This window comes from Lepisma saccharinum, chromosome 25 (genome assembly GCF_977018435.1).
Source record: "Lepisma saccharinum chromosome 25, izLepSacc3.1, whole genome shotgun sequence".
Taxonomy (NCBI): domain Eukaryota; kingdom Metazoa; phylum Arthropoda; class Insecta; order Zygentoma; family Lepismatidae; genus Lepisma; species Lepisma saccharinum.
In genome coordinates this window covers 1,288,663-1,301,934 of record NC_139253.1, presented here as the reverse complement: position 1 = coordinate 1,301,934, position 13,272 = coordinate 1,288,663, and the positions used below count along the sequence as shown (strand labels likewise).

The window sequence follows — 13,272 nt, the reverse complement described above, 5'->3', positions numbered from 1 at the left end:
TATCAAATCAATCAAAATTATACTATTTGTATAAAAATCTAAATAACCAATCTCATGTCAATTCTATGGACCTAAAGTGTAAATTATTCTTTAAAATGCTAATCACTTGCATTTGATCTAGGGATAAAATAACGAGCTCCTGATTTTTGCCAATTTTTGTGGCATTCTGTATGACTAGGCAACGTTAAGAAATATAGGTAATATTTTCTTACGGATCAATAGCACGGTATTATTGCTAGTGCAAAGATTCAGACAATGACCGTGAAAAAATTCAAAGATTCCATGGAATCAGAAGTTACAAATTTATATTCTACTTTGACGAATCGTTTTAACAGTGAAAACATGGTGTTTACTAATGTACATAATTCTCCTTGTTTTGTAGATGATTTTAATTGCTACAGGTGCGTCTCAGGAAGATGTAAAGCAATGCACAGTTCGTCAGGAAACTGTGCCCTGGCAGGGCTATTGACGGAGGATGAATGCAGAGCTCAGTGCGGTAAGTACCTTTTCCGAGTGACTACACTGGAATTTTTTGCACTAGGTTTACAAGGTTGTCAAGATAAAAATAAGGGACACAATCGCAATTGCAAGTTGGAAACAAGGGATAAAATGGCAATCACAATTTGGAAAAGGGAACTGAAATCGCAAGTAGGAAATAAGGGACAAAATTGCAATAGTAAATTGTAATAAGGAATGTAATGTTGGAATACTGCGTCAATGTATTTCTGTGCACTTTGATTCGCCAAAAGTGCTTTGGTAGCTGTTAGTTCACTTTAGGGGTGCCAGCATATCTTTGACACATTCTACCTAGTCTGACCAAAAATACTGTTACAAATTTTCGGCTTGGACTGTACATCCGATAGTTAGGCTCATGATCCATGCTTGTGCTGAAGTTCACTCCTGACCATTGTGTGTTCAACTGGAAAGAGCAAGCGTGTATCTTCTTGTGCTTATCATGGAGTGGGGCGAATGTGAAAATAGAGTAACCGTAATTGGTTGGGAAGTCACTCACTGGGATTTTCAAGCCCCTAAAAATTCCGAAGATCAGCAAACGTTTTGTGTATCGGACAATCCAGAGTTTCACTGTTACTGGTAGCATGAAATATCGCCCAAGATTTGGTCGACTTCACACAGTATGAACAGCTGCGGCTGTTAAAGCAGTGGTGGCTCGCATCCGCCGAAATCCCATCCGGAAAAAAAAGTGATAATGGCAGAGTAGCTAAACGTTTTATAACAATCAATGTTCAGGGCACTTAATGAAGACCTTGGAATTGGAGCTTACCGGTGGAGTACCGGAAATTTCCTGACGACACAAGTGAAGAAGCAGAGGGAACTGAAATCGAGATGGCGGGCAGCGGTACGTTGCCAATGGACATTGCAGGATTCTCTTCACTCATAAGGAATTGTTCACCACTGAATAAAGTTTTAACCGCAAAAATTAAAGGGTGTATGCTTCACACTCTCGAGAAGTTTGTGAGAGAGTTCCCAAAAATCAGAGATGCCACCAGCCTTCCTCAGTCATGGTTTGGTGGGGGGTGAGCTATGAGAGTTCCACCAGGCCTTATTTTTGAGAAAAGGGCTTCAAAGCCATGCGAAAGTGTATGTGGAAAGTGTCGACCCTCTCGTGACACTGTTGAACCAAACAACGTTTCACAATGAATCCTGGATGTTCAAGAAATATTCTGCCTCAGCTCATAAGGCAAGGATGACGCGATGGTGGCTGGAGACCAGTGTACTCGATTTCATGTCCACTTTTGGTTGGCCATCTGATAGCCATGATATCAGTGCCTTGGACTACAAACTGTCCCCAGAGCTCGAGCGGACTGTCTGCATGAAGAGGCACCCTACAACTGAAAGTTAAAAGCGCTCCTTGATAGCAGCAGGGGCGGACTTTCCCATCAAGACCATCCGTTCTGCAATAGATGCCTGGCCAGGGAGACTTCGAGCCTGTCTGCGAGCGAAAAGTGTACATTTTGAAAACTGATTAGTGCTATTTGTGTGTAATATAAGTAAGTGTAACATACTAAAAGAACATTTAAAAATCTGAAACCATATTCAATTTATTAACAAAATAGTTTGTAACAGTATTTATGGCCAGACTAGGTATGTTTTGTTTGTATGACATTTTGAGATGTTTAATTGTACTGTACTATCAAGTTTTATCTGAAGCAGCGTGTTCCTGCACAAGTATTGTTATCGTTCCCAGGACCCGAATGCTACAAGTGCCAGTACGGAGCATGTGTCCACGCTCATAGGTCCATAGAGGACTGCTGTGGAGACAACTTCTACAAGTCTCTTTCGGCGTGTGAAAGCAATTGCAGTGAGTATTCAACCATGTCTTTGCATTCAATTTATTTATTTATTTCGAAACCAATAGGCGAGTGCCTAATTACAGTTTTCTACATTTTCTGCTTTTAGTTCAGGGTGCGAATTAAGGGGGGCAGGGATGCCGGGGATTTGTCCCTATACCTACCTATTCTTTCCACAAACACTCGCTCTGTGTAAATGTTAGCAAGAAGCAAAATTACTTCCTAAGTCCGAATTATAATTATTTTAAAGAATATGATTAACAATGCCTTTCTTGGGTAAACTAATTGTATAATTTTGAACATATTTATTGTATCGGGTGTCCCAGAAGTCTTTCCCTGATTACAAACTTTATTCATACCCACTATATGCAAGGTAGAGATGTGAAAGTGGTGCCAAAATGTTGGAAAATTAGCCACGTTTTCTTGTTGCATTTTTGAGTAACGTGGCTGTAGTGTACCAGTGTCAGTGCTTAGAAAACCGGCAATGTTCAGAAATCAGGAAAAAGCTCAGCATGTTCTCTGGTATCACGAGACCCGGTCACCAATAACAGTGCAGAGGAACTTTCAAATGTACAGAATTTTTTCGTCTAGAATATCTGCCATCAGTAAGTTGGTATTTAAAAAATGGAATTTATCTTCATTCCCAAATCCTGTCAAGTCCAAGAAACATTGTATGGGAGGATGCCACCCGATGTCAAGAGCATTAATTCCGGATTCCTGACACTGCTACACTACAGCCACATTACTGAAACCTGCAACAAATAAACTTAGTTAGTTTTCCAACATTTTGGCACCACTTTCACATCTCTACATTGTATATAGCGGATATGAATAATATTTGTAATCAGGGAAATACTTCTGGCACACCCGGTATTTCACAATTGATAAAAATTAGAAAATAATAACATGTTGAAATACCAATGTTGGCAACGATGATTCAGCGATAACGGTGACTGTTTCGTGTCCGGTGTTTATATGGCATTTAAGAGATTCTAGTGCAATCTGTGAGTTTATATCATGCTTGCAAAGAACAGTAAGTACGCATGAGAACTTATTTATAAAAATAATTACAAATATTTGACTTATATACAGTAGAAGATGTATTTTCTAGTTAGTGAATGATAATGTAAACAAACTGGGTTGGACTCAGAATTGCCAACTCAATTTGGATTTTGTTGGCTCTAACCGCAGTGTTGCTAGGTCACCAAGTGTGATGAATATTTTTCTGACTCAACACCGATAAGATGGGGGTTTGTGGAAAATGTTCCAAAACGGTGGTGCGACAAGATATGTTTCAAAAGATTCAGTCTAAGACCTGCAATAATATTTATCCCAGTGCCTGTGTGAATTTAAAAGAAGATGACATTACATTTATTCGTTCTATGGAACAATCATGGATCTGCGATGTATGTGTAAAATCTCGCCGAGGTAGTATTGGTGATGGAACACCCATGGGTTCTGATGATCATCATCCTACCCATGATGAGATGTATCGTCTTTTGTTAGATATAAAGGAGAAAATAAATGTAATAAGGAGAAGTAATAAAACGGTGAAGGATGAGATTGGGAAATCACTGAATTTAGCTCATGAAAAATTAGACGAGAAAGCCAATCGATTGAAGTGTCAAAGCGTTGAATTGAACAAGTGTATGGAGGTAATAGATGATTTAAGAAACAAGAATGCCTGATTACATAAGAAAATAGGAAGTTTAGAATTACAGTTGGATGAACTGGACCAGTATGGTAGAAGGAACACTTTGGAAATACATGGGGTCCCAACTAGTAAAAACGAAAATGTAGTAAATATTGTTAAGAATGTAGGTCAAGGCTTTAGATGTAAAACTTGAAGACAACATGATTGATTGTTGTCATAGATTGAAATCCTCAAACCAAACTGTACCTGGATTAATAATTAAATTGGTAAAGAGGGACGTTAGAGATGAAGTTCTTTGCAGACGTAAAGTAAAAAGGACGTTACATTGTAGGGACCTCGGTCTGAATCAGGGGGGGGGGGCTGTATATATTAATTGTAATTTAAAACCGCTAAGGAGGAGTGTACTCAATGAGGCTGGAAAACTTAAAAATGAAAGAAATTATGCTTTTCTTTGGATTGACTGGGCAGGCAATATAAAACGTAGAAAGGCAGCTAATGACTCTCGGGTACATATACTTAAGTCAGTGCATGATGTTCGTACTCTTGCTTAGAATGGCGAGTCATACAAATTTGTCATTTTATTATCAAAATGTTTGGGGCTTAAATACTAAACTAACGGATATGTATCTGAGTGTGTTATCGAACAATTATTACATAATTGCCATAACTGAAACTTGGCTTACGGCTAATGTAATGGACTCTGAATTTAGCGATAATAGGTATGAAATTTTTCGTCAGGATAGAATGAATAAAAGGGGTGGAGGTGTTAATAGCTGTAAAAAGTAATTATTATGTAAGAAAAATAGATGTTAATATTGAAAATGTTGAGATTGTATGACGAACTGTCATAAGGTATTCTAGAAACTTGAGTTTTGTGAGTGTTTGTTGGGGTAAAGTAGCCCAACTTATGTCCTAAGACGATGAACTCGTCTAGTGCAGAGAATTCACGATAGGTGGAATGCCTATGCAATATAAAAAACTTTGTTGCTTTAGTACTTACGCGAAGAATCGCTAGATGGCTCTGACCGTTGTGCGCGTTTAAATTGTAAATTCCTTTGTTTGATATCCGATTTTCTCGCGGTTTCCTTATGCACAAGGACATTTTGATGTGTCGGTCACTGCACGCATGGGCAATTCGCAATAATGGCGCAAAATAATAACATTTACAGCGTTTTGGTCTAGATGCCATTGGTTAATTAACAGCAAAAAGTTTATCTTAATAAGCATTATAATAGGTTCTTTAACATATACACATATTTGTTAACGTGTGAGTTCTAAATCATGTAAATTGTTGCTTGGTAAAGACAATTGTGCTCTGCGAAAAAGAATGGTAGTTATCGATAGGGGTGTGTGGTGATCGAAAGAGGACTTCCGGTACAGAAAAATGGAGTGAAGAAAGTTATGTCACGACGATTGAGGAAATTGTAATTGTTTTCAGTGGTATCTGGACGAGTCTGACATCGGCTGTTAGGATAAAACGGCGGATAAAAGCATGGAGTAAAAGTACAACGCAGATAAAACGTTGGAAGTGAGTTGAACTCTCGATTCCCAGGGAGGTAAGGAGTGAACTCGCGCATGCTGGATTCTTTGTTCCGGAGACACAAGGTAAGGGAACTAAATTTCCTTAAGTGACTTTGAGAAGAAGAAAATTCTCGCAAATCGTGGAATCTACAGATACGCAAAGTTCGTTTAAGAGATAGCTATCTCGCGTGTGTTGGAACTTATTTGACACGGTACTAGTACTCGTTACGAACCATGTGTTAATTACAAAATGGCCATCGACGCCATGTCTGAATAAGGTTGTGTGCACACACAAAACGAACTATTCTCGTTCGAGAAACGTACAAAACATGCTAAAATAAATGAGTAGTATGTTCCCAGATTGGTTTTACGTCAATTTGAGGAAATAATATGGACTTTTGTAACCCATTTTATATAACCAAAAAATGTGTATGCCCAATGACCATAAATGGTAATTTTTTCAGTCACGTATAGACAGTTGTTTCACGTCTCATAGTACAATAAGGACTGATTCATAATGCTCTAATAAACAGGAAACATTTGTTATTTTCAACTCAATAAATAAGTTCATTGTTTCTTATGTTTCTATTTGCGTTCTTCAACATTTCTTTCATTCGTATTTCGTTGATGTGTAAATGCTTAAATGATTAATTCTTCTTTTTCAGAAGGGGGGAATTTCGCATGTGTAAATTGGGTTAGTGTTGTTACCATGGAAAGTGGTTATTGTTAGTTGTAAATCAATTATTTTGAAATCCAAAGGTATAAAAATTTCTTTCGCAGTGCGCTGCGCGCGTCACCAGGCAAATTTTCGCAAAACAAATAATTTGAACGAATGTCATGTAGCTCGTCGCAAGATTGATGTGATTCAATTATTGAGTCGTTGCTGCTGGGTTCAAACTATTAAATTTAATCTAATCTTATTTAGTCCGTCGCAAGATTATGAGACTCAAGTGCAGAGGGGCTGCGTTAGTGAATTTTTTGTTGGGTTTCAAGTAGGTTAATCTTCAGTTGGTTGATTGCTGTTGTTTAAGCTAATATTAATAATGGCAACGGAGCAGGAACCGGTCACGTTAGAGTCCTTGTTCGCCTTTATTAAACAAAGCAATCAGTTGCTCAAATCAGAACTCAATGAAAGCAATCAGTTGCTCAAATCAGAACTCAATGAAAGCAATCAGTTGCTCAAATCAGAACTCAATGAAAGCAATCAGTTGCTCAAATCAGAACTCAATGAAAGCAATCAGTTGCTCAAGTCTGAACTTACCGCTCACACTAGTAGGTTGGTGGGGAAACTTCAGTCAGACCTCAGTGATACCAGCAAATGTATCTTAGAGCTGCGGCAAGATGTGGTCAAAACAAATGAGGGTCTGCACGATCTCACGTTTTCAGTATCACAGTACAGGGCTGAGTTGGTAGAAAGAAGGCATGAGTCTTTGACAAAGGAGTTTGATTTGTCAGGGAGTAAAGTTGAACTGATGAATGGTGTTGTAACTTCTTCTGCGGTCACCAATTGCATGTGTACTTCACATTCGGTCGAACATGACCACTGCACAGGCACTCTGACTTCCTGGTCGGAAAGTTATGCACAGAGTACCAGCGAGCTGAGCCGAAACAGAACGTTAGAGCAAAAACACCACAAGGGTAATAAAGGAAAATATTTGATAAGCGAGGAGTGGTCTTTTGGGGTGTCGGGTAACAGAGACGAGTCTTTCCCTGTCGGCTTTTGCACAAAAGATGCATCTTTCCCAAAACCGAGCTTGCAATTTTCTTTATTGGGTGTTGGTTCTAAACAAAGTGGTTCTTCGGGTTCATCTTCGTTGTGTAAACGTGTCTACACGGTGCAAGTTGATACAGGGTGTCCGGAAAGTAAGGTGGATTCTCATTGCCTACACTCAAATTCAGTATCATCTCAGAACAAATCTATCCTGTCTGTTGTGTCTGTTGGGGAAAATAGTATTGACTTACCTGTAGTGTCCATAGATCAAGATCATTCAGTACACAACGTAGTCATACCAGTAGTTGGTTATCCATTGCAGACTGTTGTGAGAAATTCAGTAATCGAACCCAGAAGTTGCATTAGGTGTGGCCCTACGCGTGTCCCCATGCCCAAAAGAATTGCCAGTATGGTATGTGTCGTTTCTTTCATGAAATTAGGGACTGGTTATTCAGTCAGATACAGGAGGCGCATTAGAGTTAAAATGAAGTCACTTACGGACCCACCTGCCAAGAAAACTTCGGTAGTCAGTCGAACTGTTGCTGGAGGAAGAGTATCTCTCCATCCAAGCCATATTAGGAAGAGAAGAACAAAAAGGTCTCCTCGGAAAAGTACCAGCACAAAAGTTTTGGGGGAAATTTTGAGTATTTGTCTTCTCTTGGCTTTGTCTCTTTGGTACAGGGTTAGAATGATCTGGCATCGCACTCATGTCAGAAGAAAAAGGCATGGGATGCATATGGTTGAGTATGATTGCTCAAAGATGAAGCCTGATGAGATCATCGGAGCGATCATCACTCTTTAATCAGTGTAAGAAACTTTGCTTTGTACAAAATGTAAATATTAAAGATAATATATTTAATTTGAAGGATTTAATAACGTATGTATCTTTGGGTAGTTTAAAATAAATTTTTGAATATAATTATCATTTGAATACTATTTTTTTTTATTTTGAAACGTCAGTTCAGTTGGGGTCTAGTGTCAAGTTTATAGCTCAGGAAAAATATCTGATGGACAGTCTGGTGCGGGAAATTTAAAATGGGAGCATTTAACAAGTCAAGCAGCCTCACTATCATTTTGGAGCCAACAGCTTTTAAGTGGGCAGTATCATTTTGAATTTGTTGTCACATGTGCATGCAAGTTTCATTGTAAAATTTTGTGCGAATTTCTCGGGTAGAATCGTGTTGATTGGCGTACTAAAAAAACACAAGGGAACATCAGGGACACTAGATGTTGTATTTGTTCGTCCTTGGGAAAATACGTCTCCACACATAGAAAATGTGAGAACGATAGGGTGTCGAGGGGACATTTGCCATTAGTATAGGCTTAGTCCTGACACAAGTTCGTCTGGAGTCTGTATTTTGGAGAGTTTAAGTAACGACATTCAATAGGTTTGATTTCTCTGTATACATGACGTGGTGATGGTAGGGGGTATCTGAGATATGCCACCCGATGGTAACCAGTATTCAAGAGGAAACAAATAAATTTCAATTAATCTTGCATGGCAGCATAAAATTATATGACATATAAAACGTATCTTTCATTTACTTAAGGCGAGTATCCTCGTTCGGTTCCAGGATTAATAACAAAAATGTTAGTGGTACATTTGGTGGCAGTGATTGCGCGCCACGTAATTACGGGGCTGTTGACGTCATCTGTTTGATGTAGCTTCTGGCTTTGATGAATTCTCCTTGCACAGTCGCAATTAAGGTTGCTGAGTTTGTCCAAACATCGAATTGTGTTTGTAAGATAAACATATTTCTGGCTATCTGACACACCAAATTTTGAGTTTTATGGGATCTATTTTGAATATAGATATTGCGTAAAAGTAAATTTAACATGTTAAAAATCAGGTCTTAAGTGGCACCGGAGATAAGGTGATAAGGAAATATTGTGACCTCTTTGTAGGCATTTATCTTTGTGTTAAGAACAGTAAAGATTCCACGCTTTCATTGATAGATTGTGTGACAGGAGAAAAATTGGATCACCAGTCGATAGAAAATTGTAAAGTTTGGAATTGTTCAGAGGACAAGGTAAAAATGTGGGTGAAGAGATTACTAGATTTGAATTTGGAAGGTGTGGATGAAATGTTACAGACGATGGGGTTTAGTTGTAAATCAGACGTGGTAGTTAAGGACAGTGTAGATAAAGGCGGGGTAGGGGAAGTTCAAGGTTAAAATTTCTCGTATGGGTGAAGTGAGATTGAGCCTGCGGCGGGCGAGTTGACCAAGTAGGTGAAATTTCTGCGGCGTACTAGCATGCGAGATGAGCCTGAAATCTTCCTGATTGCTCCAATATAAGGTGAAACATTTACAATAGTTATTAGCTCAGATAGAATGAATCCAGAAGCAAAATAAAAAGTTGTTTAGGTAGTTCCATGGGGGCTATGTTGAGTTTGCGGGTGAGGGCAGGTATGATGTGGTAAAGGTCAAGTTAGGTTATGCTTGCGGCGGGCTAATAGTCAAGTAAGTATAATGTTGCGGTGGGCCTAGGCATTTATTTGTTTCCTGCTCCAACCAAGAATATACAAGCCACTATGTTTTGCAAGACACCAAGACACATGCGGGGTTCCTTCTTTCTGGAGAATGATGGAGTCACCAGAGTTGGTGATCTGGGATGTTTCATATTGTAAACAATAAATTAGTATGTCTGTATATATTAAATATGTATATTAGTGAATATGTAGAATATGAATGTTTATTTGATGTAAGTCTGAATTTAGTATTGTGTCAAAAGTATTGTATGAGGGTTCAGCCCTATGTTGGGCGCCATTTATGACGAACTGTCATAAGGTATTCTAGAAACTTGAGTTTTGTGAGTGTTTGTTGGGGTAAAGTAGCCCAACTTATGTCCTAAGACGATGAACTCGTCTAGTGCAGAGAATTCACGATAGGTGGAATGCCTATGCAATATAAAAAACTTTGTTGCTTTAGTACTTACGCGAAGAATCGCTAGATGGCTCTGACCGTTGTGCGCGTTTAAATTGTAAATTCCTTTGTTTGATATCCGATTTTCTCGCGGTTTCCTTATGCACAAGGACATTTTGATGTGTCGGTCACTGCACGCATGGGCAATTCGCAATAATGGCGCAAAATAATAACATTTACAGCGTTTTGGTCTAGATGCCATTGGTTAATTAACAGCAAAAAGTTTATCTTAATAAGCATTATAATAGGTTCTTTAACATATACACATATTTGTTAACGTGTGAGTTCTAAATCATGTAAATTGTTGCTTGGTAAAGACAATTGTGCTCTGCGAAAAAGAATGGTAGTTATCGATAGGGGTGTGTGGTGATCGAAAGAGGACTTCCGGTACAGAAAAATGGAGTGAAGAAAGTTATGTCACGACGATTGAGGAAATTGTAATTGTTTTCAGTGGTATCTGGACGAGTCTGACATCGGCTGTTAGGATAAAACGGCGGATAAAAGCATGGAGTAAAAGTACAACGCAGATAAAACGTTGGAAGTGAGTTGAACTCTCGATTCCCAGGGAGGTAAGGAGTGAACTCGCGCATGCTGGATTCTTTGTTCCGGAGACACAAGGTAAGGGAACTAAATTTCCTTAAGTGACTTTGAGAAGAAGAAAATTCTCGCAAATCGTGGAATCTACAGATACGCAAAGTTCGTTTAAGAGATAGCTATCTCGCGTGTGTTGGAACTTATTTGACACGGTACTAGTACTCGTTACGAACCATGTGTTAATTACAAAATGGCCATCGACGCCATGTCTGAATAAGGTTGTGTGCACACACAAAACGAACTATTCTCGTTCGAGAAACGTACAAAACATGCTAAAATAAATGAGTAGTATGTTCCCAGATTGGTTTTACGTCAATTTGAGGAAATAATATGGACTTTTGTAACCCATTTTATATAACCAAAAAATGTGTATGCCCAATGACCATAAATGGTAATTTTTTCAGTCACGTATAGACAGTTGTTTCACGTCTCATAGTACAATAAGGACTGATTCATAATGCTCTAATAAACAGGAAACATTTGTTATTTTCAACTCAATAAATAAGTTCATTGTTTCTTATGTTTCTATTTGCGTTCTTCAACATTTCTTTCATTCGTATTTCGTTGATGTGTAAATGCTTAAATGATTAATTCTTCTTTTTCAGAAGGGGGGAATTTCGCATGTGTAAATTGGGTTAGTGTTGTTACCATGGAAAGTGGTTATTGTTAGTTGTAAATCAATTATTTTGAAATCCAAAGGTATAAAAATTTCTTTCGCAGTGCGCTGCGCGCGTCACCAGGCAAATTTTCGCAAAACAAATAATTTGAACGAATGTCATGTAGCTCGTTGCAAGATTGATGTGATTCAATTATTGAGTCGTTGCTGCTGGGTTCAAACTATTAAATTTAATCTAATCTTATTTAGTCCGTCGCAATTGTATGTATTAAGGTTGGGTTTGAAATTTACTCTTTAATAGTAATTTGTGTATACTTCCCGCCAAAGTCAAATGTGATAGCTTATCAAACATTTTATGCATTTGTAGAAGATATGTTTAATATATGTAGCTGTAAAATTACAATAATTGGAGACTTTAATATTCCGTCTATTATTGAGTCGACTCATGATTTGACACAGGGGAATCAAATTGAAATGGAATTGCATAATTTTGTGTCTCTGACTGGTCTTATTAGCATAAATAATATTAAAGATATAAATAATAGAACACTTGATCTATTATTAACGAACGTAGATAATTTGCCGGAAGTTCGAATGTGTACGGATCCTTTTGTGAAGATTGATAAATCTCATCCACCGTTAGAATTACATGTCAACACTAGTAATGCAAAAAGTATTATTGTAAGCAGAGCTACTAACATTCTTAATTTTCGGAAGGCGGACTTTCATAATATGTATAAAGACATTAAAGAAGTGAATTGGGATGCATTAGGTAACTTTGATGATCCAGATAAAGCTGTATCGTATTTTTACAAAATATTAAATGAAGTCATCACGAGACGAGTGCCTAAAAAGAAACATAAGAAACGGTCTTATCCATGCTGGTTCACTCAAGAAATTATAAATGTGTTAAAGTCAAAGGAAAATTATAGGAAGAGAAAAAACATTCTGCTAATAATCTATTAAGATTTAAGGAGCTTCGTAAAGAATCAAAGAGGCTGATTAATGCTGCATATAGAGCATATATTAGTAACTCCGATGAAGCTATTAAAACTAATCCGAAGTGCTTTTGGGATTTTATTAACAATAAGAAGAAAGGGAATACTCGAGTGAATACAATGACATATAAAGGTACGGTTCGTGATTCGTGGCAGTCTATCGCAGACTAGTTTGCTGAATATTTTAGTAGAGTATATGCAAAAGAGGATACAGAGCTGTTGGATATTGGTAATTTAACCATGGATGTGAGTCACTGTCTAGTTGTAATGTAGATCAAGGAGGATGAATGTAAACAGTCTATTCCGAAATTAAAATCAAGTAAATCTTGAGGGCCAGATGGAATACCCTCGTATGTATTTAAAGGTTGTAACACCATTAAGCCTTGTTTCCATGATTATGAAAAACTAAATATGCTGACCAAGGCAGTAATTTATTTTATTAAAAACGTAAACTAAACGTAACGTTTCAACCTTCTAGCAAGGTCTTCTTCAGACTCTGTATCAAGTATAAAAGTAACAAGATACAAAACTCTTCTCTGTTTTCCTTTTTCTTGTTTCCATTCTTCGCTATTCCTAAGATGCTTCTCCCTCCCTTTATGTAAGTTTTAATTCCCGCTTTCCTAAGCACTTTGCATATCTTTTCTGTGGTTTTCCCCATACTCCTTATTCCAAACCTTCTCTCTTTTTCTTTCTCTTCCTCTTTTTCTTTCTCTACCAATTCTCCCCTGTCCGTTTGTTTCCTTCTTCTGTTTATGTACAGTCTATCCTGCTTCTCATAGCCATTCTTTTCCAGCTGTTTCTATAGGCTATTTATTTTGCCTTCTTTTTCACATTCTTTCATGCATATTTTCTTGATTCTGTCCTCCATATTCTTTATAAAATTTATTTTTGTCACCTCACTTACATCACTTCTTTTGTGGCAGAATAACCCTGCTGCACACTACT

General features: G+C 37.8%; 1 protein-coding gene across 1 annotated transcript in view; it reads left to right on the top strand.

Annotated features, from left to right (window-relative positions):
• Positions 1-13,272, top strand: part of LOC145978624 (uncharacterized) — a 72,456-nt gene that overhangs the window by 26,180 nt on the left and 33,004 nt on the right. The window contains exons 4-5 of the mRNA XM_083111367.1: positions 383-496; positions 2,207-2,320. Coding sequence (XP_082967493.1) covers positions 383-496; positions 2,207-2,320 — 228 coding nt within the window. The remainder of the gene's footprint in view (positions 1-382; positions 497-2,206; positions 2,321-13,272) is intronic.